At 47.5% G+C, this 26,440-nt stretch overlaps 3 protein-coding genes across 5 annotated transcripts; 2 read left to right on the plus strand and 1 right to left on the minus strand.

Moving 5' to 3' along the window:
- Nucleotides 1–1,955: 1,955 nt before the first annotated feature.
- Nucleotides 1,956–7,390, minus strand: TCEANC2 (transcription elongation factor A N-terminal and central domain containing 2). 2 transcript variants are annotated; one of them, XM_063407047.1, is made up of 4 exons: nucleotides 7,175–7,390; nucleotides 6,053–6,190; nucleotides 4,632–4,825; nucleotides 1,956–2,888 (listed from the first exon to the last, which is right to left on the minus strand). In XM_063407047.1, exons 1-4 carry the CDS (start codon nucleotides 7,278–7,280, stop codon nucleotides 2,700–2,702), a joined length of 627 nt encoding a protein of 208 aa, XP_063263117.1. In that variant the 5' UTR covers nucleotides 7,281–7,390; the 3' UTR covers nucleotides 1,956–2,699. The 2 variants fall into 2 exon arrangements, with proteins under 2 accessions (XP_063263117.1, XP_063263116.1); XM_063407046.1 differs by having other exon boundaries at nucleotides 6,053–6,194; nucleotides 7,179–7,371.
- Nucleotides 7,391–7,524: 134 nt separating this feature from the next.
- Nucleotides 7,525–15,666, plus strand: TMEM59 (transmembrane protein 59). 2 transcript variants are annotated; one of them, XM_063407040.1, is made up of 8 exons: nucleotides 7,525–7,759; nucleotides 9,814–9,919; nucleotides 12,006–12,100; nucleotides 12,287–12,439; nucleotides 12,705–12,789; nucleotides 13,091–13,175; nucleotides 13,870–13,978; nucleotides 14,691–15,666. In XM_063407040.1, exons 1-8 carry the CDS (start codon nucleotides 7,571–7,573, stop codon nucleotides 14,844–14,846), a joined length of 978 nt encoding a protein of 325 aa, XP_063263110.1. In that variant the 5' UTR covers nucleotides 7,525–7,570; the 3' UTR covers nucleotides 14,847–15,666. The 2 variants fall into 2 exon arrangements, with proteins under 2 accessions (XP_063263110.1, XP_063263111.1); XM_063407041.1 differs by having other exon boundaries at nucleotides 13,094–13,175.
- Nucleotides 15,667–19,566: 3,900 nt separating this feature from the next.
- Nucleotides 19,567–24,953, plus strand: LDLRAD1 (low density lipoprotein receptor class A domain containing 1). The gene is made up of 6 exons (XM_063407048.1): nucleotides 19,567–19,732; nucleotides 20,110–20,161; nucleotides 21,712–21,843; nucleotides 22,249–22,386; nucleotides 22,873–23,001; nucleotides 23,685–24,953. The coding sequence occupies exons 1-6, from the start codon at nucleotides 19,712–19,714 to the stop codon at nucleotides 23,828–23,830; spliced, it is 618 nt and encodes a 205-aa protein (XP_063263118.1). The 5' UTR covers nucleotides 19,567–19,711; the 3' UTR covers nucleotides 23,831–24,953.
- The last annotated feature ends 1,487 nt before the right edge of the window (nucleotides 24,954–26,440 follow it).

Below are 26,440 nucleotides of genomic sequence, written 5' to 3' on the forward strand. Positions count from 1 at the left end.
TGTCTACTCCCATCTTCTTTCACCCAAGTAATTTGCAGCAGGACAAAGTTCTCCTGAGCTGTGCCTGCTGATGGGGAACAGAGCAAGCTGTCACCTACTGCCCTCCCAAATTTGCTCTTCAAAGGCAGGGTCAGAAGTCAGCTCTGGCAGGAATGAATTCCCTCTTGCATCCCTCCTGGTGCTGCCCTGAGCCCACCCTGTATTTCCCAAGCATGGGGAGGGGGATCAGGAGGTGACACCTCCAGAAGGTGCTTCCCTCCTCTCTTTGCTGGGTGCAGCAGGTCTCTAGAGGTCTGCCAGCTTTGTGCATGCACTCCTTTGCTGACAGGAATCTGTGGGATAGGCTTAATCTGGAAGAAAAGAGGGAAAATTAAGAACTTTCCTCTAGACTGGGTGCTTCCCTCATTTAACATTTCCCCTGTAAAAAAGGGAACCAGTGATTTCAGTCTCCATGCCAGAGAAACTGAGCACAAGGGAGCCACTGCTCAGCCCTTTCATCCTCCCTTTAATCTGGAAGGGTTTCCCCAGCATGAAGACTGGGCTGCATCACCCACGGCAGGGAAGGAAGAGCCCAGGAGCTGCAAACTGATTCAGCAGGTAACCCAAGGCATAAATAAACACAGTGGGCAGGTGAGGCTGCTCCATGGAGGGAATATGGGTTTTATAGACTAATTAAAAGCTTCATTAGTGCCAGATATCAAGTATCCTGTTGTCACATTCAGCATCACCCTTTGGGAGAACAAAGCCCCTTTTAGCCTGTTGCTTTCCCATCTCTGTTTTTGTTTTCTTTCCCCACCTTCCTTTCTGGTTTTGTCCTTAAAATGTTCCCTAGTTCCCTGAATTCCTCCTGCTGTGGGTCCTGAGTCCAGCTCTCCAGACTCTTTTCCAATTCCTCCAGTCAGTTTTCTGCAAAGCTGACTCTCTGAATCCTCAACCCAAATGTTACTGCCAGCTTTAACATCAAGATAAAAGAACTGGACCCAGAGCTTTACACTTGGGTTCCTTTGAAACAAGTTGGGCAAAAACATCAACCATTAAATAGAGGAAATTTATAGGGCAGTTTTCTGCTCATGTGCAGCAACTCTGCATCCCTGAAGTTACTTTCTAAATGAAAAATATTTGGCACAGCCAGGCTCTATCTCTGTGGGAAACTTCTCTGGCCTGGCTATCATTAGACCAGAAGTTCCTAATTTTCAGGAATTTTGCTTCTCACCTTACCCAAATGGAGAAAACACAGCCTGGCACCAGTGACAGGAAGCTGAAGATAAATACTGCAGGTCTTAGCATAGCAGCTCTGATGCAAAAGCTGTGTCATTCATTGATCCTGAACCCCTCCTGATGGTCCAGGATACACAAATTCAATTACAGCTGTGCAGTTTGAAGCTATTTAAAAGGAAATGGAGCTGATTGCTTGTAAGAAATTGAGGGTTTCCCCATTTTTTTGCTACAGCCTGGTCAACAAGTGCTACATCTTACTGAATATTAGCCACACCATCAACACCCATGCAGTTTCTGCCTCCAACAAATGAAACCACTGTTCAGCTGTTTGAGGACACCTTCAAGGTGTACAGGCAAAACTGGTCTTGCACTGGCCCAAGCAAACAAAACAGGGTTTCAGATATTCTTAAGAGAACCTGCAATTATCCAATGAAATTTATGGAGTTCAACAACTCAGGTAAGTCTTGGGTGTTTCTGCTAAGGGTCTACAGATGAAAAAGGTATCTAGCAGGTCCAAGTAATGATAGCCATTTTTTAGGTGAAGACACAAACACCATGCCTGGAACAACCTTAGCAGTAGCTTACAGAGAACAAGACAACGTGGTACAAAAGAATTCAGAGCAAATATAGAGGAAAGAATACAAATTTTCAGTAACTGGAAAGAATTTAAATAATAGTTTGTTGCTTAGATTTGTTCATTCTGAACCATGTTCCTTTTAGAGAAAAAAAGAGAAGCCTTTAAAAGGAGTATTTGGTTTTATTAAGAAAATTCATTACAAGTTTTTTTTCACATTACAGTAAAAACAAGCACCATGTTTACATCATGAGTGAGGTTTGGAAGGCTGAATGAGCTGCTCCTTGAACAGCAGAGACACAGACAGCACCTTTACCCTGGGGCTTTAGAAAAGGCCCCAAATCACAGGATGACTGAGATGATGGAAGTTACTGAATTCCATTTTGCAGCCACCTCTGGAATGCAGCAAAGGGAAATCACCTTGGCAGAGCAGCTTTTGCCACAGGCAGGGCCCAGCTGCAACAGAGGTGGCTGATTTAGGCCTAACTAGAGTTTGCAATTATCCCCCAGGAATCCCCTCCCATGGACCAAGTACCCGTAATTCCCACTATTTCCAGCCAGCACAGCAGAGCTGCTCCTTTAAAAGGGTTATTCAGCTGATTACACCTGAAGATCCACATCAGGGATGGAGCTAAACTGAGGGCAGAAGAGAGACACAGGTCAGTCAGCAAGGCTGGAAAACACACAGAAGAGCAGAGGAAACTTTCCTTGCAACAATCACACGTGGATTTCTACCAAATCAGATTTACAGCACCCATTCCATCATTAGTTCTTCCCTCCAGGAGCCCTGTTCATGGAGAGGTGCCAGGGAGTCACCCAGCCAGCTCTCCCCTCACCGCAGGAAGGGCTCCCGGTCCCACGGGGATGCAGGCACGGGGAGTTCTCCCTGGGGATCAAGCACAGCACTTCACTTTTTGTGGCTCTGTACAAAGGCAGGGACAGCGAGTGTGCCATCCTTGACTCGTGCTCGGGTCTCGGGCTTGTGCTTTAATGAGAAGACAAGGGCTCGCACGGCCCTGCGATACGGAGCGCTAATGAGGCGGGAACAGAGATGAAAAGCTTCACGCTCAATATTTTCAGCCAGTGGGTGATCAATCTGAAAACAGCAAAGTATAAAATTAGATCTTTACACTTAATAAGGAGGCCAGCTGATTGAAATTGGAGTTTGGTGCCTTTCGGTGTTTCTTCATTAATCAGCTTAGATTCAAGGAAATCTGCTTCCCATCACAAGTGTAACAGGAAGAGCAATTTAATTCCACCCTAGCAATTAAGGGACAAGGCAGCGTGGTCAGTGGCAGGGAACATATCCCCACCTCCAGCTGGGTGCCAGTGCTTTGCCATCACAACAGGAAACTAATCTGTGACAAGCTTTGGGTATCAAGCTCAACTGCAATTATGAGCTATGCTGTGGTGTCTCCATAAAGCTCACTTCTGATCTGGCTGATAGAAGGTACCTTGGATACTATTTCAAACTTGATTCCAACAGCAGCTCCAAGACATGCCAAACACTTGGCAACTCTCTTCCTGGTGCTATAAAGGGAAATGTGGGCTTTCTGTGTGTAGAAGGAGGTGTAATTAAGAACGCAGAAAGGGATTTGCTAAATGTTAATTATGTCGTTACTGCTTCAACATGTGCCAAAACCTGTAATTCAGCACTTCAGGAAAAAATCCCCCACCCTTCAAGAAATGGTTTTAATTTCACTTTTGCCTTTGGTGTTGGGAATCTCCCATGCTTTGCCTGCAGGAGATTCCAGTGAGCTAAGGGATATTCCTGCAAATCCTTCACCACACAGGTTTTGCTACCCATCACTAAAAAGTCCCTTGAATCCACTCAGTCCCACCTTCCCTTCTCCCTTTTGTGAGCCTCAGGTGTCAGTGCAGCAGCTGTGGCTCCCCTGCCTTTATGAGCAGTTCAGCTGCTGGAACCTCTGCTTGCACATGTGGTGGCTGCAGGTGTTTTCAGGTGAGTCCTGTTCAGAAGCAATTCTGTTTTACCCAGTTCTACTCGTTTTAAGGTGGTACCAAAGTCTTTATGTCCCACAGATTTACACTTTACTGCCACTATAATCACCATGCATGGCTGTGCTTGCTAAGAACTAAGCTTGACCCAGCCAAGGTGAGCTCCCACCTTTCTGAGGCATTCCTACAGCAAACCATCCTTCTGTGCTGCCTCAAAAGCTGGAGAGGTTGTTCTCACAGCTGGCAAACACACAACTTTGAAACTTCTGAATGTTTATCACTTGACTTGTCATTTAAAGGATAATTAATGAATAAATTAAAAATGATAATTATTATGGCATTTCACAGACCAGGCAAACTAGTTATTAAGCCTTACAGCAAAGCCTTGTTCATTTAGTTAAACATACCTGAGGGATCTGGTATTTATCACCACTTTATATACTGTCAACCTTGCCTCTCTGTTTTTGCTATAGGTTTAAATTTACAAATATTTAAATAGGAGACACCCAAAAAGTCCCACTGATCTTTTCATAGCTGTTTAGTAGGAAAAAACGTCATGTTCTATTAATTTCCTCCTTGCACAGTCCACCTGCAGCGGCCACACAAGTAATCTGTGTGGCAGGTTATGGAAATGACAGCAAATACACCTCACAATTAGCAGGTTCACTTGGTTAACAACCAAAAAATATTATCTACCTTGCAAATGAAGTTATTTATAAATAGGGATGTGCTGTGAATCCCTAAAAATAGGAACAGATCACCTGCTCTGTCCCACTCTGCAGGCAGGACCAGCTTGGCAGTAGCTCTGGCTGGAAAAGCTTTAACTTGTTCCTACAAGAAAGAATTTTCGGAGCCACAGACAAGCGGCTCTGAGCTGTACCTCTAATTCCAGGGCTTCAGAGAGCAGCTTCCGAGCTTTCCTCCTGAAAGCCTCAGTCCTGGGGTCGCTCCTGACCTCGATGGGGGCCCTGCTGGAGTGGTCCCTGACGGAGGCTCGCCACTCCCTGAGAATGTCCTTGGCCAGGCCGGACACGGCGGGCTCGGGGTGCTTGCGCATCTTGTTCACTGTGTGACCTGGAAAACAGGAACAGCTCCTTTGGGACGGGCAGCTGGGGAAAAACACAACTGCCACCAGTCAAATCCTGTCGGTGCTAAAGCAGCCACACACTGTTCTTAACTCAGGCAGAATCGGCAAAACAACCAAAGCATTGGCACGAACAGAAATACAAAATTTCTGGGGGAAAATTTCTCCAGGACTTAAGCATGGAGCTTGAGAAATCAGCAAGGAATTGTGCAAATCGCCTTCCCAAGCCACCAAGGTGTGGAGCAACACTTATTTAACACAAGGTTTTTACACCAACCCAGCTTCTGGTGAAGGCTTTTCAGCTTGGCCTACAGAACGTGCTGGTTTTTAATGGGCAACCCTTTAAGGAAGCAGATGTTGTTGGTGATGGCTGTAGCATTTTAACATGGGAACACCACGGTGACTTCAAGCAGAATCGTTCCCATCGAGAGGGCCTGGCAGTGCAGAAGAGGCTTTCCCCTGCGAGGAGACAAAAGGGACCTTCCTGCTTCCAGAGGGGGGTTTTTCCCTGGCCAGGAGCGCTGTCGGCCAGGAGATGTCACTGTTAGGCTTCAGTGGCTCTTCAGGCAGGCATCGGGAAAAATCCCGGGAAAAGCCTGAATAAGCTGAGCATGGCAAATGAAATGACAGCTCAGAAGGACGGGGAAAGGGGCGGGCTGCAGCTCCTTTTCCAGGGCTCTGTGAACAGAGATCCGGCTGTTCTGATGGCAAACAAAGGCCGGGGTGCTGTCCCTGCTCAGGAGAGGCAGGGACCGTGAGGTCACACGTTATCCCTCCCCCGAGTCCTGCGGAGAAGAGCAGGCATCGGGCTGTGCCATGTGCTCGGGGCTGCCCATCTGCTGGGGATTCCTCCGTGAGAGGATGCAGGGAGCAGCTCCGGGCCAGTCTGAGGAGATTTTCTCACACCTTCAAAGGATTCAGATCAGATAAATGAGCACTGACGGGCAGCAGGAGAAGGAATAAAACACAGAGTTATCAAGGAGAGCTCTGCAAACTCTGACCACAAAAGGGGTGATGCAGTATTTTCTGGGGGGAATCAGAGGACAGCTGACTTTTTCGGTACAAGCTGTGAAAACTGCAGGCTTGATATCAACAATATTTCATTGGCAGTAATTCTCTCATTTCTTAAAAAGCTTCCAGACTAATCTCTAGTGTACTGACAAGCCAAGCAGACACACGACAGCCTAATATTCACAGTTTAGATAGACCAGATGTACCTATTTTAGTGGAAAGTAACACTTCCTTGGAAGGTATCTTCTTCTTCAGCTCCTCCAAAGCTTCCATCAGGTTCTCTTTTGGTTGCCCAGGGAGCTCGAGTATAGACTTCCATCTTTTTATGTCTTCCACAACCACAACTCTCTGGGAAAGAGAAAAGCCCATTAGGAAAGTGGAATATTGTTATGATAAATAAGGACACCACCTTCATCTCAGCTAATGGGGCTGTTATCAGTGCATGAATTATTGATCGTGGTGCAGAGTATATGATGGGTGCTTGGTTGGAATTAAAAAACTCCTGCAAATCAAGACTGAAGTAACCAGCAAACAAAGTGAGAGCCTTCACCCTGGTCTGCCAAACTCCGGGGATGTAGCAAACATCTCCTAGAAGAGTTCTGAATTTAAGGAATTTATACATTGTATAAATGTTTCTAAATAGGAAAAGGGATTAAGAGGGAAGCGACTGATTATGCTTAGAACCCAGCTCAGTCAATCAGATTGACTTCAGAAGTAAAACAATGCCAGCAAGGTGAGAAACAAAGCATCAGGAACACGAATGCAGACCTGAATACACTGCACAGCTGCAGTGTTTTTCACTGTTTTTGCCACAGACCTTGACAGAACAGACTGCAAACGGTGCAAGTCTCATATTTTGGATGTGAGGCATCTTATCCAGCAGTGGCCAGACAACTGCAGTGCTTTATGCACCATTCTTTTGATTTTTGCCACACTCGATGAACTTTTGGTGCAGCAAATGTTTTGCTGTTGTGTTTCTACAAGCAGGTGACCAAGAGGGGCTCAGCTCTCGTGCAGGTCTCACGCAATGAAACGAACTGAAGCGTTTTCCTTGCTGGAAGGGATGAGACCAGCTGGAAACACTGAGGCTGGCGATGTCACTGGGCTGTCCTCGAGTCGTGTGCCCAGCCTGACCCTGCATAGAGCCCCTTCCAAGGCAGCAGAGCCCTCTGTACCTGTGTAACCATGTCCTTGTTCTGATCCCACCTCAGCGCTGCCAAGATTTCGGTGCAGAACCGGTGTTCGCACACCGCTGCTCCCCCGCCGCCCCGCCCGTGCCGGTGCCGGTGCCAGGCCGGGCCGTGCCCCCGCTCCCCCCCGCCGGTGACCTGCCTTGAGGGACTCGAGGGTGACCTGCCGGCAGACGCGGGGCGCGGGCGCGGCCCGGCGGGGGCTCTGCGGTTCGCGGGCGCGGCGCACCACGAACCGATCCATGTTCGCCCTGCCGCCCTCCCTCACGGAAGCCGCCAGCGCGGCCCCGCCATTTCCGCCCGGTAGTTCCCTCCGGGGGCGAGGCCCTATGGGATGGCCAGGGGTACCCCGGGGTGTGGACTACATTTCCCAGCAGGCCTCGCCACTTCCGCCCGGTAGTTCCCGCCGGGGGCGCGGCTCTATGGAGTGGGCGGGGATGCCCCGCGGCGCGGACTACACCTCCCAGCAGACTCCGCGAGGGGCACATCTCGCGAGAGGCTCCCGGCTGCCGGTGCCGGGGCGGAGGGACGAAGATGGCGGTGCGGCGGGGAGGCCTCGCCGTCCTCCTCCTGCTCCTGCCGCTGTTCCTGGTGATCCAGGCGGGAGCCGCCTCGGAGCCGCTCCCCGCCGCCTCCTCCGAGGCCTTCGACTCCGTGCTGGGCAACACGGCGTCGTGTCACCGCGCCTGCCAGCTGACCTACCCCCTGCACACCTACCCCAAGGTACGGGCGGGCCGCTCCCGCACCTGCGCCGCTTCCCTCCGCCTCCCCCGGGGCTGGCGCGGCCTCTCCGTTGTCCCCCTCCCCCTGCAGCTCCGTCTCGGGGCTAAAGACAGAGACTTCGTTATGTAAATAGACGGGTAGGCTGCTGCTTGCCCGTGAGGTGCTGCTGTCAAAGTACAGCTTTGTCACTGCTGGGAGTTTTGTGGGTTTGGGGCGTTTTGCTGGGTTTTTTTCCCCTTTCCGTTCCTAAAAAGGCAGCTGTGATTTGTCTTGGGCTGCTCCGTGTTTTGGGCACTGGAACAGTGCTGTGTTCGTGGCAGGGCAGAGATCCTGAGTCAGGGCGCCAGTGCGGCACTTGGGTGTTGAAGGCTGAAGCGTAAATGATGACAAACAAGCAGGGGATTTTTTTATCTCATGATAGAATACTGAAATTATGTCTGATTGGAATTTAATTTCGCTCCCCAGAGTTTGCCGTTGGTTCGTGCTTTTGAAGTACAGGCTTGAATTTGGAAAATCCAAGCTCAAAAAATCTCATATTTCCGTTTTCTTTGCTGGCAATAAACTTCATTATCAGCTGCCACTGTGTAGCAGGTGGAACTCTTACCCAATGTTTGGGATTTTACAGGAAGGCAGCAGGCAAGTGGAGCAGTGCAGGGTCAGGTACCAGGGCTTTGTCTGCTTCCCGTGCAATCAGGTGGATTTTGTAGCTGGAAAGAAGTAACAGGGAGTTGTGTGGAATATTAATAAATTTACACTTGTATTACAGCTTGCTTTGGAGTATTGCTCTTGTTTCTCTTACAGGACCATTGAAGTTCAAGGAGGGCTGATATTTATGTGATTTTTATTGCACTTTTGAATGCTGTTACTTTACTTCTGGAATAAGAATTTTGTCATGTGTTATTGGAGCTGTTCACTAATACAGTCACATCTTTTACATTTAGTGTTTGTCACAAAACTGCTGGTGGAATTGAAAGAAATTTGGTTTAGTTGTGATTGGAAAATAAGACAAACTTTATTGAGACTGTTGTGGAAATGCATCTGTAGCACTGATTTATCTGGATGTCAAATTAAAAAAACATTTTCTTTGACAGCACCACCCACCTTGTCAGTGTCAGACTTGAATTTTAATTTTTATTGGGTTTTCTACTCTTGTGCCTTTAAAGCACATTAACTTGTGGTCTCAGTGAAATGGTCAGGTCATTTACAACAGGTTGCACAAGAGGTGTGGTGTGTTTGGTTGTTGTTAGATTAATTCAGAGCCTGTTTGGCACCTGTGCCCTTTGAGTGGCTGCTGCCTTTGAAGTTCTGGTTCATGGGTCAGTGGCAGGGTGGGGTCAGTGGCCACGCCTGTGACAGAGGCTTTAGTTCACATCCATCCCCCCTGGAGCTGTGGACAGAAGAAATACTAGGTGTAGGATTTCTGTATTTGCCCAATTTTATTAGTTGGCAGTGGGGAAGCACTTTTTCCCTTCACTTCAATATAATAAATAAACATTTGTGTTTGTGGAGCTGGCAGTAGGCAGATAACCAGGATGCTGGGTAGGATATCAGAAAATAATCCCTTTTTTTGATAGTTCTGTTGTGGCTCTGATTACAGTCATTAGTCTGTTTAGATACATTGTATTCCATTGTCAAAATTAGAGGATTTCTGTCCTTTCCTGCGGAGTTTACCATTTAAGTTCTGAGAATGGGGATTTCCTACTCTTTGTAGGATTAAACATCAATAAATCTTTTACAGCACTGTCTTAATTTCAAACACAACACTTTGTAAAACATTCATTTCACTCATGAGCTATGGGTCTGGGATTACAAAACAGCATTTGCTGTTCAGGTTTGCAGAAGGAAAAGCTCTGAAATAAATCCGTGGGTTGCTGGCACTGCTTGGCTTGGGTTTAATTTAGTTCATTCCATGTCATGTTGAGCTGGGTTGTACTATGGTGGAAGGAAGGAGGATAAAAACACCCAAACACCCAACCAAACAACAACAAAAAGTTTATTTTCTGGCAATTTGTTGTGGACTGGAGGGATGCGAGCGTTTCCTTGTGCCTCCCCAGGAAGAGGAGCTGTTCGCCTGCCAGCGCGGCTGCCGCCTCTTCTCCATCTGTCAGTTCGTGGACGACGGCGCCGACCTGAACCGGACCAAGCAGGAATGCGACTCTGGTGAGCCCTCGGCGCCCCCTCAGGGGCAGGCAGAGTGGAGCTGCAGGGTCTGAAAGGGTGGTGTTGGATTGGTGGCATTCTCTCAGTTGCTCCGGGTTTGTTTAACAGCTTCTTAAAGCCTTATACAGGATAGATAAAGAAAAAAAATCTTAAAGTTGTTCCCTGTGAGTTTCTCCTCATTGTTGCTGTTTTCCTGAATTTCTTCAGTATTGTCAGTCTCTGTAAATAAATTAGAAATACTGTATTTTACTGTAAACAGTTTGTCATAGAAAACACCAAATGCCCGGGGGGAAATCCAGGCAAATGAACACTTGTCTTTTAATAATTCTCTGTGACAATCAGTCCCATCTGCCATTCCTGACATATTTGTGTATAGAAGTGAATTGTTCAGTGGAGCAAGAGCACAGATCTTAATGTGCCTTGTAACTTGTGGTCTCGCCTACATCCTAAGCTTTTGCTGCAGCTAAACCCTTGGGAATGAAATTCATGTTTTGCTTGGCCTTTAAGTACTAGTTACTAATTGTCTCAGGCTGTGTAGAGCAAAGATTTAACAGTGAAGATGAAATATAGAATCATTTAAGTTGGAGAAGACCTTTAAGATCATCAAGTCCAACCATTCCCCCAGTACTGCCAAGCCCACCACTAAACCATGTCCCCAAGTGCCACACTTTGTCCCTCCAGGGATGGTGTGTGATACAGGCCAATTAATAATAGATTTGGAATTGTGTAGAACTTTCTTCCAATAATATTGAGGAAGCTGATTCACAGTTTTATTCTGAAAGACAATGTAGGAACTCTCTATCTTTACTACCAATACAATTAAGCACCAAGCCAGCACTCAGGGGAGGCTTTGTCCTCTCAGTAGCTCCTGAAAGCAAGAGAGCTTGTGGCCAGCTCAGGTAGGGAAGCAGAAAGGCTGGCATGCACAGATGCTAATGTGTTCCAAAAGTGCAGTAAATACTCCAGAAATGGGCTAATGCTCCAGTCTGTCACAGTGTGTGTAGCTGTGGCACAGCCTGTCAGTGTAGTTGTCAAACCACACACGAAAGAGTGCCATGAAGCAGGGTAATGTAGCAATAGAGCACATGTAGAGTAATGGAACAGTTGCTTATTTCTGGTTTAACTCTCCTTTCTGGGGCTGTTGTCTTTGCTGGCTTATGTTCTGTAGTCTGCTGGTGGGTGCCCTGATGAGTTCTGTGCTTGGCAGATCCGTCTTGGCTGCTCTGCTCAGTTCTGTCTCTGGTGCTTGTGCAAACACCGGCTCGGTGGCAGTTGTAGCGTGGAATGGCTGCTCAGGTGCCACGAGCTGAACACTCAAATGTTTCACTGCTCCTGCCGTGCTTCCTGCCAGCTTCTTAGTCCTTATGAAGGTCCATTTGTTCCTCTGTGTTGCTTTTTGGTTTGATTCCTTAGTTCAGGTGCTTCTGCAACACTGTCCACCTAAGCTTTAGAGTTGTGCAGGAGAGCTGTGCCTGTGTATCATCTGCCCAATCTGTCCATGGGCAGAATAAACTAAATTATTCTCTCCAAATAATTTAGATTTCTTGATCTTTATGATCTCTAGTGAACAATTAATAGAAGCTCTCTCTAAAACAAAGAGCTAGCTTCATTTTTCATAAGGAATTATTCCATAATACTTTCAGTGCAGTTTGTGTATTAGCAGAAAATGCTCCTTTGATTTTCCTGCGATACCGTGGCTTCTGCTGTTACCTCAAAGGGATTTAATGGACTGATGGTTCCTCTGTTCTCTTCAGGAGTCCAGCTCTGTTCTCTGATGTTTTCTGTGATATGTAGAGGAAAGCTATAGTGGTGGGAGGATCAATGAGGACTTGCATCCCTGAGCTCAGCCAGGGTAACATTGGTGATCACTGGCTCTGACTGCAGCCAGATTTCAGCTCCCTGCTCTGTTGAAGCTCTGATTCTGTCATTAGACCTCAGAGCAAATGCTACCCTGGGATTGCTGTATCTTCCCCTGCAAATGGGAATGTCAACTGCTGCTTTGTTTCTGATCCAACTTATACTGAGAATGTTTTCTTAACTAAAATGCAGAATTTATCATCTCATTTGGGGAACTTCTCCCTTGCAGCCTGTACTGAAGCATACTCCCAATCTGATGAACAATATGCTTGCCATCTTGGATGCCAGAACCAGTTGCCATTTGCTGAGTTAAGGCAAGAGCAAGTAAGTAGGTGACATGTTTTTCAAATACCACCTACTTGTTTCTGTTCAGTGTGTCTTTTTACAATTTTTTCAAATGAAATACAAGTCTTCCTAAGGACTGAAATCTAGACATGAGGTGAGCAAGTACATAACTTCTGTCCTTTTCATGTAAAAACAAATGGAAAAATGTTAATGTTGTGCTTGCAGTTAATGTCCCTGATGCCAAGAATTCATCTCCTCTTTCCTCTGACACTGGTGAGATCATTCTGGAGTGACATGATGGACTCAGCTCAGAGCTTCATAACATCCTCATGGACTTTCTACCTTCAAGCAGATGATGGCAAAATTGTCATATTCCAGGTGCTTCTTTTTTTTACTGAGATTAAGGTGTCTTGGCTGCTGATTCTAACTCTGCTCCTTCCAGCTAGAGAAAAGACTGTAGAACACCATCAAAACTGTTTAGTTTCTCCTTGTATTTCACTGCCTTTAGGGCCATTCTAGCATTTAAACTTAAAAGAATGGAGCATGTCTTAAGGCTAATTTCTGTATTAGTTCTGAAAATATAAATTATCAAAATCAGTGAAAGCTTTCTAGTGGGATCTCCTAACTCCTTATTTTGTTTTAGTCAAAGCCAGAAGTGCAGTATGTTCCACAACTTGATCAGGAAACTGGAGATACAAAAGGATCCTTGTCGCTGAGTAAAACAGCCTGTAAGTTCTTCTTTGTGCTTTGGAAGAGTAAATGCAAGTGTTCCCTGTCATGGAAATTTCAAAAATGACATTACAGGTGGCATATGAAAGCAAGTTTTTAGAAAGCTGCAATATAATTATTTACTGTGCAGAGCGCACTTGGCAAAGTGTGGTAGAAACCAAGCTCTGCTGGAAATGGCAGCCTGCGAGCTGGGGCTGTTTTCAAAGCTTCCCTCTGAAAGCTGTGTGTACAGACAGTGTGTGGGGTTTGTGTTTTCCCTTCCCCTGCCCTCCTGACCCCTGTTTTGCTGTTGTGCCTCAGCAGATGGACGTCCAGGGAGCTCACAGACATTCCGGGGGCTCTTCGAGGAGCGCGCCAGCGACAGCTTCTTCAAGTGTCTGTCCATGTACGTGTGTCCTGGGATGTGGGTGCCCGCTGGGGAGGGTAGAGGCCTTTCCTCTGCGTGTGCAGCACTGTTGGGAGGTCTCAAGGTCTCAGGATGCACAGTAACTGCATCTCAGTTTTGTATCTGAGCATTAGCGCTGCTTTGCTGTGCTGGCCCCGTGTTTTCTGCAGGCTGTCCTGCCAACTTTGATTTTTCCTTTCCATTTCAAGTGAACAACGTATTGATAATTTTCTGCACTGTTTTTGGAGTGTGTTCTGGGAACTGTTTAATCAATACTGTGTTTTGCCTGTTCATTAGCTCTGGATGTGTTTTAGGGCAAAGCACTTTGTTTTGGGATTGTGTTATGTAGCACACTGGTGGAAATACTCAGTGTGTATTTATTAAAGCTTTTTTACTTTCTCCTTAAAAGTTCACACATGAAGGATCAATGAGTTGCCCCACAGATTCATAACAGAAAAATCTGGTTTTAAATTTAAACAGGAAGATTCTTGGGGCCCCATAACAGAATCCAGTGAGTCATTTGTGATACCAAACAGGCATTAGAGTACCCAGGAGTCTGCAGTGGGCTGTGTAGCTGGAAGAGCCAGAGACTAAGGAATTGGCAGGGAAGGCAGTCAGAAATGAGCCAAACTTTTTAGAGTTCCACTGTCTTGTATTCAGTCTATGAAATCTCTCAACATTCTTCTCATTTCAGAAATTCCAGCTGGATTTTGACCACTACGCTGGTCCTGTCCGTGCTGGTGCTGCTGTGGATTTGTTGTGCGACTGTAGCTACAGCTGTGGAGCAGTATGTTCCATCTGAGGTACTGCATTTCACAGCTACACTACTTGGAATTCATTCATTATATTGCTTTTGTGTTACAGCTGTCTGGAGACTAAGAAATATTTGGGGGGGAGGTTCAGTTGAGGAAGGTTTTTTTATTTTGCGGCTGTGGATGGCAAACCAATTTTGTTTATTTAAATGATGGTTTTATAGCTGAGCATTCATGCTCATTCCTGTGGCTCACAGGAGCCCTGAGCCTTATTCAGACATGATGTCTTTTGGTTTGTAGTGCTGTACTCGCAACAACCTTTAGATTGCTCTGAGCAATTGGAGGCTGATTCTCACTCCTCTGGGAACAGAGCTGTTCCGAGGGTTGGATGGTGTAGGGGGACCCCGTTTGGGTTTAATGCAGGAGGATCAATAGTGAGGAGAGAGTGACAGTGCAGTTACTGGTGAGTGCAGAGCCTCACCGAGGGCAGCAGGCCCTCTCCCAGTGCCCAGAGGGTCCTGACTCAGTGTTTGCACACCCAACGAGCTGTAAAACAAGCCCTGTATCCGCCCTTGTGCTGGCAGATCTCATACATTTCTCCTGGATGCAGGTCCAATTCTAGCTGTGAATTTCAGATATTACAGAAAGCCTTGTGTTGCAGGACTGTGGCCTTCAGAACCTGGAATGCAGCTGCATAATGAAATTAAATTTATTCACAATATAGAGAGTCTTTGTCTGAAAGTACCTTGTTTAAATGTTTCAGAAGCTGAGCATCTATGGAGATTTGGAATACATGAATGAGCAGAAACTCAGCAGGTACCCACCCTCTGCACTTGTTGTGGTTAGATGCAAGACTGAGGAACATGAAGAAGCAGGACCTCTTCCTACAAAAGTCAATCTGGATCAATCTGCAATTTAAATCTGTTGGATCCCATAGACTAATTCTAACAGAGCTAGAAACTCCTGATTGATTGTGGTGGTTCTTCAGATGAGAAGCTTAGCAGCCAGTCTTTAAATGCAAATAAAGTTGCAGAATCAACAAATGTCATGGGATTTTGTTTTCAGCTAGTAGAGAAGATTCAGACATTCAGACACGAATTTGTTTGTTTCCAGGCATAATCACTTTTCATGGTGTTTGCTATTGTGTCTTTTTGCTTACAGAAGTTGTAAGCATGCTTTCCATACTTCTGCCAGGACACTTTGAAACTTACTTGTATGTTCTAGGATGTAATGTGTACAGTCAGAGTTAGCATTGTAAAGGTATAAGACATTTTAAGTAGGCAGGAGATGCCTTTCTAGTGTTGCACTTTCTGTTGTAGTTAAGAGAAAATATTATAAAATTATCTGCTGAGGTTTTTTTTTTTGTTTTTGTATTTGTTAATGTCCATGCACAAACAACCCTATGTTCAAAAATAGAAATATATTTTTTCTACAGTGTGGCAATATTCAAGGTGGGAAGCGTTTGTGAGGTACTGTAAGCTAGAACTCAGCTTGTGAAAGATGGAAACTTGTTAAAATTTACAGACATATCCCTTCACATGCAGAACATTACATGGTCAGTTATTTTGTCAAACTTTAGCCTTTAAGTCTTAAATTGCTTGTAAAGTTAGCACCTGTGTTTTCTGAAAACTTCTACTTTCTGTTCTTGATTACCTATTCTGGTCTTGTAACTTCATTTACAGAAACAAGTTGATTCCTGAGAACTGAGAGCAGACAAATAAAATTGACTGTATAGAAAATGTTGACTCTATAGCTTTTTGCTATGGTTAATTATTGACCACAACAGGCTCAGTGTGAAAGCCTCTCTGCAGCCTTCCTCTCATGGGCAACGTGACCTGATTTTGCTGTGATTCACTAACACAGCAACAACAACTAACAATGTCCCTCATGTCTAACCTATTTTTTGTGGATCTTATTATATGCTGGTTCCCACAGCGTTGGCAAGGTGGGGTGTTGGGGATTTATTTTAGGGTGTCTAAGTGCTGGCTAGAATGCACAGTCTTCAATTCACTGTCATTTTTTTGTTGATTGGACAGAATTCCCTCAAAGGTTTAAACCAATGCAATGAAGAACTGTGAAGATTCTGGGTGATATAAGGATGTATTCCCTTACTTAAACCTGGCTCAGTGGTCGTTCCCAGCTTGTCTGTGAGCAGGTCCTTGTGTGACTGTGGCTGATGGAGCCTTCCAGGGCCCATCAGGCAGGGCTGTGCAGGGCCCAGCCCAGCAGCAGCGTGGCTGTCAGGAGCTCTCAGGTCACTGGGGGTGTTTGTTTTAAGCAGGAACTGCAGTCTGAAGTGCTAAATCATCTCTACCTCTTCGTGCTGAACTCTGCAGTGGGACAGCCCAGAAATTGGGGTGCCAGCAGCACTGCCCTCTGTGTGGGTGTCATTGCAGAGGCCTTGCTGTGAGAAGGGACAGGGTGACATTTGGGGACACTGCTCGTGTGGCAGGGCCAGGAGCTGCCTCTGTCAGTGCTGCTGCAGCAGCAACTCGGCCCCGCTGTGCTGGGGATGCCAGAGCTCAGATGTGATGTGTGCAGCCCTGTTCAGCCCTGCCAGTGCTGGCTTTACCTCAGGGATTAGCACCCATCTTCTTAGCACTGTGGTGTTCAGGATTTCCAGAAGAGGCTTCAGCATTCCCCATTTTGCTAACTGAATACTTTATGGAAATGTTTGCAAGTCTGTTAAAATGTTTTCCTTTACCATCACACGTGGTTGCAGAGGGAGCAGTTCTGTGCACACGTGGCTCTTTGCCTGTTCCAGCATGGACAGTACAACCTCTGTTAGGCTGATGAGTTGATTTCACAAAACTTTTGCTTCAGAACTCCATTGCTCCCAGCCCTGGGCTGGGGTTAACCAAACAACTTGTGCTTTCATTGTGTGTTCTGTCTTTTGTTCTCTGTTTAGTGACATTTAGTGATCTGTGATCTGTGCAGTGCAGCCAGTGATTCAGCAATGTGCTTGCTCTTGGGTCACGGAGGGCTCTGTGCCTGTGGCACTCTGGCACTTGGCAATGCTCTATCCAGAGTGAGCCAGAGCCTGAGGAATTTGGTGAGTTTTGTACTTGTAAACTTGTCGAAAGATCTTCCCTCAGTAAAAATCAGATACTAGCAAGTAATTGAACTGTTTCTCAAGATTTCTAATCTAAACGGACTCTTGGAGCTATCTTGGCATTTGGCTTTGCAAAATGTAATTTCCTATTCATTTTTTGTTAAGTGTTTGACTTACTGACATCTCCATTTTCAGAGGCTGCAGTTTAGGTTTTATCTCTGCTTAGAACCACCGTTTAAATGAAGGGCCTTAAATTATTGAAATGGCAGGAGGAAAGCATTTTATATTCTCTTTAGGCATGTGTTCAACAGAACCTGTGTCAGGTTTAGAATGGAATCATCTGGGCACAAATGAGGTGACCCTCTTAAGTGTGTGCAATTCACTGCTGGCAGAAATAGCCAAGGTACATTTGGAGGAAATGGGAGGGGGTTTAGGTGCTAGAATTAACAGTAACCTTCTGTCATACTGGATACCCTGATATTTGTTGCCTCTTCAGCTTTTCTGATCTTTGTCAATTTTTTATTTCATTTTTTTTTAAACTTCAGAAGAGCTTGCTTATGTTTCTTACGTGGCTGTCATGAACTCGTTTTTCTGAACTCTAAGCAGTCTTTGATGTGGGGCAACTGCTCTAAAATCCAACTGCCTGGTTGGCTACAGCTGAGCTGGAGAATCCTGGAGCAGGAAACAGATGATGGTACATATCAGGTTGTAGAATCATAGAATTTTTTAGCTTGGAAAACACCTCCAAGAATAAGTCCAACCATTTCCCCAGTACTGCCAAGGCCACCAGTAACCTGTGTCCCCAAGTGCCACATCCTCGTGGCTTTAGGGGCAGTTACCCCACCGCTGCCCTGGGCAGCCTGATCCAATGACTGACAGCTCTTCCAGTGAAGAATTTATTTTTCTGCTATCCAATCTAAACCTCCTCTGGTGCAACTCGAGGCTGTTTCCTCTTGTCCTGTTGCTTGTTAACTGGGAGGAGAGCCTGACCCCCACCCTCTTCTCCCCTAACCCTGACCCCCACCCTCTTCTCCCCTAACCCTGACCCCCACCCTCTTCTCCCCTAACCCTGACCCCCACCTGGCTCCACCCTCTTTTCAGGGAGTTACAGAGAGTGAGAAGGTCCCCCCGAGCCTCCTTTTCCCTGGGCTGAGCCCCCCTGCTCCCTCAGCTGTTTCTCTTTACATTTGTGTTCCAGAGCCTTCCCCAGCTCTGTTCTCCTCTGGGCATCTCTTACAGAGCTTTGTCTCCAAGGGTGGGTTGACTCCACATTTTAAACTTTTCACTGTAGATTGTTTTGCAGGGTATGCACAGCTGGCCTGCCTGACCTGGCTCTTGCACAGGGCTCTTAGCAAGCTCCCGATCACCTAATAAGCTTTGTGAAGGCTCAAAATAGCCCTGTGTCAAGTCTGATTAGAAACTGAAACTTCCTCTTTAAAGAGCAAGAGGTCCAGAATTTAAGGTCTGCTTAGTTTGACACTTTTCCACATTGCAGCAGCTGCCCAGACTTGCAGACTGTTTGCTACTTGCCACTGGATGTTTTCACCCAAAATCCTTCTTGAAACAGGAGTTTCCTAGCACCACCTTTAGTAGTGATGTGTTCCCGTGAGAAGCTTCTGTTTTGGACAGGTTGGTGCTGCTGTACTGAAGGAGGAGCTCCTAAGAGATGGGTTTAATTCTGGCTGCTCTGTGAGGGCAGGGCTGGAGATGCCCTGGGCATGAAGAGTGTATTAACCCAGTTTAATTGGGGGTGGGTTCATGTTGGGGATGGAGAGGGAAGCTGGAGCTGTTCCTCCATGTCAGGCACTGTGTGGTGCTTTGAATCGATTCAAGGCAATGTCTCAGAGCCAGCTTAGAGACAATCTGGCTGCCAGCCTCTTCTCCACAGCCCTGGTGAGTCTTGGTCAGTGGGGTGGCAACAATTTGGAAGCACTTGAGTCCTGTGGATCCTCTTGCAAGAACAACACAGGCTCCTCAAAAACTTAATGCTGATGCTTCTTCACCCCACTACCCCCACAGAAAAGCTGCCTGCTCATGAAATGTTAGCCTTGAAGCTGCAAAGCTCTCCTCTGTGGGAGCTCTGCCCAGACCTGCCAGTTTAGAAGGCTCGAATGTCTTTGTAAGTTGGTGTTTGCTGCAGGCTGAGCTGCTAAGCCTTCCTGCAGGGCCTGGAAATTCAAGCATGCAAGTGAAAAAGGACCCTGGGGGATTTCCTGAGCCTGTGCTCATTGCCCAGGCAAGAAAGCTGTTCCAGATGGTTGTATCCTGCACAGCTCTCCTGAGATCTCATCATCTGGCAGGAGCCTGGGCTGGGGCTGCCACAGGGGCAGTGTGACAGCTCTGTCATGGGAAGGAGGTGTGGAGAAAGGAGACTTCCATGAAGATGAGCAGACTCTCTTCCCTCAAGCTTTCATTGTGAAGGGCTTTTCTGTGACCAGCACGAGAGGAAATGCAAGATGAGCACTCACCTCTAGCTCACCTTCCAACCTGTCAGCAGGGCTCTCAGCTTCCTGAACCTCTGTTTACTCTGAGTTGTTTAATGCCCCGATTGCCAAACCATGCTTGAGACAAGAGAATGAGAGTTTGTTGCTGGGGGCTGGAGCAGAGGCTCAGCGCTGCCACTCCCCTCGTGTGTGTGCAGCTCTCCCTGCTCTCTGTTGGGTTTGTATCCCGGTAACATCGCTGTGCTCAGGTGCAGAGAGCTCCCTGTGGTCCCTGGAGCTCTGGGAAGCATGAACAAAACTCATCCCCAGGTACAGTCCTTCAGAAAAATCCTACATGCAGCTGCTCCCTGAAGTACATGTGTTCTTGACAGTGCTGTTTGCTGACCTCTTTATCTCTGCTTTCTCTGAGATTCTGAGTTGTTTCTACTTACCTTGATGCAAAAGAGTTGATGTAAAGCTCTGGGCTTGGTTAGTGTTTGTTTCAGAAATGGGTAATTAAGGTTTAAAAGGTGATGTGATTGATTGTTTTGGGAATTAAAGCTGGGCAATTTTTGCTCATGCAATTTTTGTATGTAACAATAATGGAGTACATGATGTACTCCTGGGTAAGAGGCTGTGAGAACTAGAAAGGCAAAGTTTGTGTGGCTGTGGGACTCTGTAAATCCCTTTTATCCCTTTCCTTCTAGAGAAACGGTGGTGTAGCTACTTTTGGTTCAATGGAGTCCTCTGGAAAAAGAGGTAATGAATAAAATGCAGAGTTCTATTATTAAAGTATAAATCAATTGAAGCTATCAATGTAATATAAAATACAACCACTATTTATGGCCTGTTTGGACTGATTTTCCCTCTTTTCTGTGTAGTGAAAAGTCCAGACTATAAAATTAATAAACTTCAGCTGTTCTGTGTTGGCCTGGAGCCGGCAGTCATATGGACCATGGTATGACAGTGATCCTTGTCTGTCACAGAAAGACTCACAATGAGCTTGCTGTGGCCTTTCCATAGCTCTTAATAGAGCTTCAATAAAGCAAACTTCAGCAATTTTTTGCCCATACTCTGAAGGACGAGGTGAGATAAAACAGAACCATACAGCAAGCCTGTAGATCAGCTTGCAGCATTTCACCACAACCATTATTTCATGCTCAAGTCTGTCTGTAATTGTTGTGCTTTGTAGTCAGAGGTGTTTTGTAGACACAGATAAGCTATAATTCACCATTTCTCATCTGAGCTTGGCTCAATCTTCTGTGTTTGGCTCCTCTTCAGCATGACAGAGGGGGAGGCTGCTGGAATCAGGATCTTTTTGCTGTTGAGCAAAGGTTGTGCCTTCCCTTGAGTTTGAACACTAAAACAACTAACTAAGCACAAAACACAGCTAAGACAAATTCTAACTTAAAAGTTCTTTAAGTTCCTGAAAGCCCTTTAAAATTCTAAGTAAAGATTTTTAAGTTCAGATATACCGAAATCAATTATACAGGCAGGATTGTCTTGAGTGACTGGTTACCTGTTTCTGAGATGACCACATTAATTTTTTTTTGCTATTTTGTCTGGGAGGGTGAAGGAATGGAGGAAAATACCTGGTTTAGAGGCAGAGGTGCAGGTTGCTGAGGTGAGGCCAGGAGCCTGGCATCACTTCTTCCTTGGTGTGCTGCCATTGTGTGGCAGGGACTGTGGGTTTTGCCTTTAGCTTGATTTATGTGCCTGACTTTCTGGAAGCTGGAGTCCCTGGAAGGTTGCTGGAGATGTTGTTAGGGAGGGAAAGGGCAGCCCTTCAGCTCCTTCTCACCATTTTGTGCTCACAATCCAGCCTCATTCCACGGGAGTGTGAGTCATGGTTGGGGCAGAAAACCTGAGGTGCTGTAAGATAAAATCTTACCTCCTGGGGAGTTTGGTTGTGGGAGGGCACCTTCCCCAGCCTTTCCCCAGCCTGTGTCCTGTGTTTCAGTGTCACTGCTGTCCCACAGGGCTGGGCAGGGGCTTGGCCTTCATCCTTCTGCACCCAGCCCACAGGATGAGCTCTGGTGGAGACATGGCATTTGTGCTGTTCAACCCCAGTGCTCTGGAGCAGCAGCACAAGCTCTTCCACACTGCAAGCAGCAAAATTCCCCATGGGGAGGTGTTTCATATTGGAGTTTGACTCTTTAAACTCACCTGTGAACCCCTAAGCCCCAGCAGCCCCCACCAGTCTCGTGTGCAGAGACCCCAAAACATCAGCGTCGTGTCCCTGCCCTGTTCCCCTCTGAAGCAGCCCAGACCCTTCCTCAGCCCCTCACCTCTCCCTCTTGCCTCCCCAGGCTGCTGCCATGGCTGTGGTGCCCGCGGGGGCTGCACATGGAGACTCCTCTGCCTCTCTGCCCTGGCCCTGCTCGTCCTGGCGGCCGCGCTGGCCTCGGGGCTGGCGCTGGCGCTGCTGCCACGGGCTCCAGGTTGTACCCCAAGGGTGGTGACTGTCCTGGGGAGGGAGGCAGGGATGGAGCTGTGTGAGCACAGCCCTCGTGTCCAGCTCTGTGTGTTTGGTGGTGCTCTCAGCAAAGACCAGGAGCAGGGAAAGGGAGCAGCATTGTGGTGGGGGCTTTGCTCAGCCCCTGTGGCCACCAGCCGTTCCCTGGCTCTGCTGTCCTGCTCCATAGGGCTGGGATAACTCTGGGTGGCACTGTCACACTACCAGTGTGGTTTTCAGACTCTGCCATGAACATACCAGAAATTAATCCTGGCCCCTGGTTATTTCCAGAACAAAAAATTAATTTCAGAAACCCCCCTTTACTCCCCTTGATCTATCCCTCATATCACAAAAATGCTGGAAAATAAAGGTTTTCTTGCTTTCCCCTCAGTGAACCGCTTCTGCACAGCCCCTAATAACAAGACAGGCTTCCTGTGTGATGACAGAGTGACCTGTGTCCCAGCCAGCTGGGTCTGTGACAGGGTCAGCAACTGCAGGAACGGAGAGGATGAGCAGGAGCAGCTCTGTGGTGAGTGTTTTGTTGTAAGCATCCCCCCTGCACTGGTCTTCCAGCTGTGAGACAGCAGCTGGGTTCCTCTGACCCTGCTCTGTGCTCCTGGCTGCCTACATGAGCAGATGAGCCTGGTAGGGCAGTGCTGAGAGATGGCACTGCCCAAAACCTAGCAGGAATGCCAGGAATTAAAGACTCCAAGCTCATCTGATCTTCCTAGGGTTCTTCTTTTTAAAAACCATGATGTAGTTTTTCTCCATCAGTAAACTGTGTGCCTACACGGGTAATTTATTGTTCAGTCACCCTGGGGGAAAAAACTAAATAAAGCAGAAACCTGGGGCAGACTTCCTGTGTCCCATGACAGAACTTTCCCATTTTTTCATGCTCAATTGATACTGCAGGGGAGGTGTCCTGGCAGCAGCCTTTGGTGCATGCCATCCCTGTTTTACCCGGTGTGCCTGTGCCTGGGGGAGCTCAGCGTGTCCTGTGTGTGTGTCCTTGCAGGTGACTTGCCCCACAGCCTCCCAGGGCACCTGGTTTTCCACTGCAGCAACCCCAGGTCCTGGGTTTACGCTGACCAGAAGTGTGACGGGATGAACGACTGCGGGGACTGCTCTGATGAGACGTGGAGCTGTAAGTGTGTCTGCTGGCTCCTGCCCTCTCTGCTGATGGATTGCAGCAGGCTGGGCAGGTGTGGAGCTCCTGGATGCTGCTGGAGGCTGGCATCCCCCCCTAAAACACAAAATAGCCGGGGTAGGGAGTGAGGATGAACCAGGCAGGCTCAGTCCCCCTCGCTGCTGAGGCTTCTGTGTCAAAGCCCGGTGGCAGCTGAGAAGGGAAGGGCTCTGTGCCTTGCTCCCAGTCCCAAAAATTGCTCTTCCTCTGTGGCTTGCTGATGGGGAGCACTTTAATTGGGATGTGTGGCTGTAGTTCATAGTAACCATTCAAACTGGCCTTTGGGAGCTGCTCAGCAGATGGGTGGATCTCCAAGCTGGGTGGGAGCTAAAATGAGCAGCAGATTTGTTCTTAAATCACCCTCATGGTTTTGGGAAAAAAAAAAAAAAAAGGGGGGGGTGAAATTAGTTATTAGTTGCTCCCCCCAGGGTGGCCTCTGTGCCGTGAAGGTCATTGCAATGTCACAGTCTGGTTGTCTCCCACTAGGAGCACCAAGCCAGTGTCTGCTTTGGTGGGCTCACGCTCACAGGGTTGTCACCAGCAGCTTTTCTGCTGGGGGATGAAAGGATTTTGCCCATGGAAGGAGGGAGGGGGTCAGTGCAGCAGAAGCATTTCAGTTCTGTGTTTTCTGTCCTTCCCAGTGGCTGCCTGTCCCCCGTGTGGGCAGGACTGGTGGAGCTGCAGCCCTGTGCACTTCGAGTTCTGCTCCTGCATCCCCAGGAGGCTGTGCCAGGATGGCATCCAGCACTGCCTGGGCTGGTCTGACGAGTTGGCCTGCACAGCCTGAATCCTGGCACCCATCCCTGCTGGGGACAGCAGGGTGCCTCCCACACGTCACCCCGGAGCCTTGGGCTCCTGCCCTGCCACCTCTTAGGAAGCTCCAGCCCAGCAAATCCTCCCCAGCAGCGCAGGGGCCGAGGGCAGCCCTTGGCTGGGCTCTGCTGCCATGTGGAGGTGACAATTCCTTCGTGGGCAGCAGCCACTCGATGCCCTGCTGGAGATGCTTCACCAGGCACTGCTGGCACAGCCCTGGGCCAGGGCTTTCTCCTGCAGGGCCGTGCTGGGGCTCTGCAGGCAGCCACAGGGACACTGAGAACTGCCCCGAGCAGCAGGAGCTCAGTGAGGGGAGCCTCCAACACATCCTCATAGTCCTCATCTTCACTGGCAGGAGGAGAAGCTGCTGTTTGTGTCCAAAACACACCTGCAGATGGTTTCAGCGGGGGCTTTGAGGGCTGTGTTGATGCTCTTGGGACATTTCCCTGGGAATGCCGTGCTGGGAGTGACACTGTGGGCTGCTCAGGCCACCTCCTGCTCTCTTCTCAAACCATGAAGGCCAACACAGAGAGTGTAATGGCATGGAAAACTGGAGAAGTTTCAGGGTTTTGGGGGATAAATCATGTCCCTGTGACAGAGTAGCTGTCACTGACAGCCAGGGCAGGGAACCAGCGTGTAAATAACCTGCTCTTTACTCAGGGCTGTGCAGGTTTGCAGCAGCAGGTTGAAAGCAGCCATGGAGCTGGGATAGGTCTCACTGAAGCTGGCAAAGAAAGGAAGAAAAAGTTTCAGCCTTGGAGCAGAGAGCAGCAGAAAATCCAGTGCTGCTCCCAGGGCGGTGTGGGATGACACGGGATGTGTTTGCTGCTTGTTCTGTTCCTCTGCCAGCAAGGCAGGGTCAGGCAGCCGAGCCTTCAAAGCAGTCCTCAGGATATGGGTATGCACGTGACACTGACATTTAAGGAAAATGAGGTTTTCTCTGCTCCTTTGAAAATCTCACCTGTGCCTAAAACATCGAGGAAAACCCCACATTTACAGTGAGTACTCTTACTTTTCTAGGCCCAAAATAAAAGTGAGGTGATCTTTTTCCCATTGCCACCCCAGGTAATATTTAAAAATAAACCCCTGTTCACTCATTTCTTCTCTGTCCTGTGATCTGCAGCTCTGCCTGTCACTGTAACTCAGATCAGTGGTGAATGTTCGTTCTAATTTGTCACTGGGATACAGCTGGAAATCTGAGAGATCTTTTTATAAATAGCTTTACAGTACTGTGACTCACACTTCACCTGGAATGAGATGGCAAAACTCTGCATGGGGGAATGTCAAAGCTGCTTTTACTCACCTGTCCCTCTCCAGGCCTGGCCAGGGTGCACAACTTATTTTCTCTGTGCCAGTGCAGTAAGGATTGAACTAATCAGCTATTAAAAGAAAATACAGGAACCCTCATGCCCAGTACAGGGCTCAGGTAATGGGATTGGTAAAAATAAGATTGGTAAAAAAATGTGCATCTCTCCACGGTCAGATCAGCATATCTCCAGTGGTCGAAGGGTTGGCCAGAAATTCCCTGATGGCAATTGCAGCAGAAGCAGCTTGAGGGGGAAGATGGCACATCTTCCTCCCCACTGAGCTGCTGTTTTGAGTCACAATTTGTGTCATTGTTTGTCTCAGCAGAGAGCTGATGTAGTTGTCAGGAGGAAGTATTAATAGCCTTGAGTTCCTGGGAAAAGAAAGTAGGATTTGAATGCAAGTGTGCCTGTTTTGCTTGTGTCTAGTCCTTTTTTTGAGGAAAATTCAGCAGTAAGGAAAAGACAAAGGGGTTTTGTTCTTTATGCATTTTTGAGCTCATTTTGAAGTTCATTTTCTTGGCCTCTTCGTGGTTTCCAAGGATGTGCTGCATTTCTTGGTGATGAATTATGGTAAACACCAGTGTAAAAGGAAGATACCCTCTGAAGGAGCATTAGTAGGGGAAACCTGGAGAAAATCCTCGGCCTCATGAGGCCTAAGAGGACAATGAAGAGCACTGTGCACCTCAGCCAGGTTTTATGGAAACACTCAGGGCAGGAATCCAAAGTTAAACAGTTACCTGCAGCATTGCAGCTGCCAGACCAACACAGAACAGGTCTGAGTGGCCAGGTGATTTACAGCTGATCTGCATAATTAACACTTGAATTATAAATGCCCCTCAGTTTTCAGATGGAGAAGCAGTTAGCGTATTGCAGGCACACTGAAAATGGGTTTTAAACCACAGAATGATCTCAACGCAGTGAATTTGCTTGTAAGGGAGAATATATTACAACTGCAGAGCATAATCTCTAGAGTAACCTCATTCCAGCCCTCGTTTCCTGGGCTGAAATGAGAAAGAAAGAGGACTTGTGTTCCACTTTGGCAAGGTGTTCCTGCCTCTGCCTCCCTTCCCCGAGGTCTGTGCCTGTCCTTTGTGCTCCCTCCCTCTGCCACAGCCCCATCAGCTCAGCCTGGTGCTTTCAGATGGGGTTTCTGTTCTAGCAGCACTGTGAACATCCCACAGCACCTGACCAGCCCAGTGCAGCTTCATTTCAGATGAGCTGCAGTGCTTCGTGTCCTGCCCCTCCAGAGGCAGGAGAGGAGAAGGGACAGGAGCAGC

This window comes from Prinia subflava, chromosome 10, assembly GCF_021018805.1.
Source record: "Prinia subflava isolate CZ2003 ecotype Zambia chromosome 10, Cam_Psub_1.2, whole genome shotgun sequence".
In the NCBI taxonomy this organism is placed as follows: domain Eukaryota; kingdom Metazoa; phylum Chordata; class Aves; order Passeriformes; family Cisticolidae; genus Prinia; species Prinia subflava.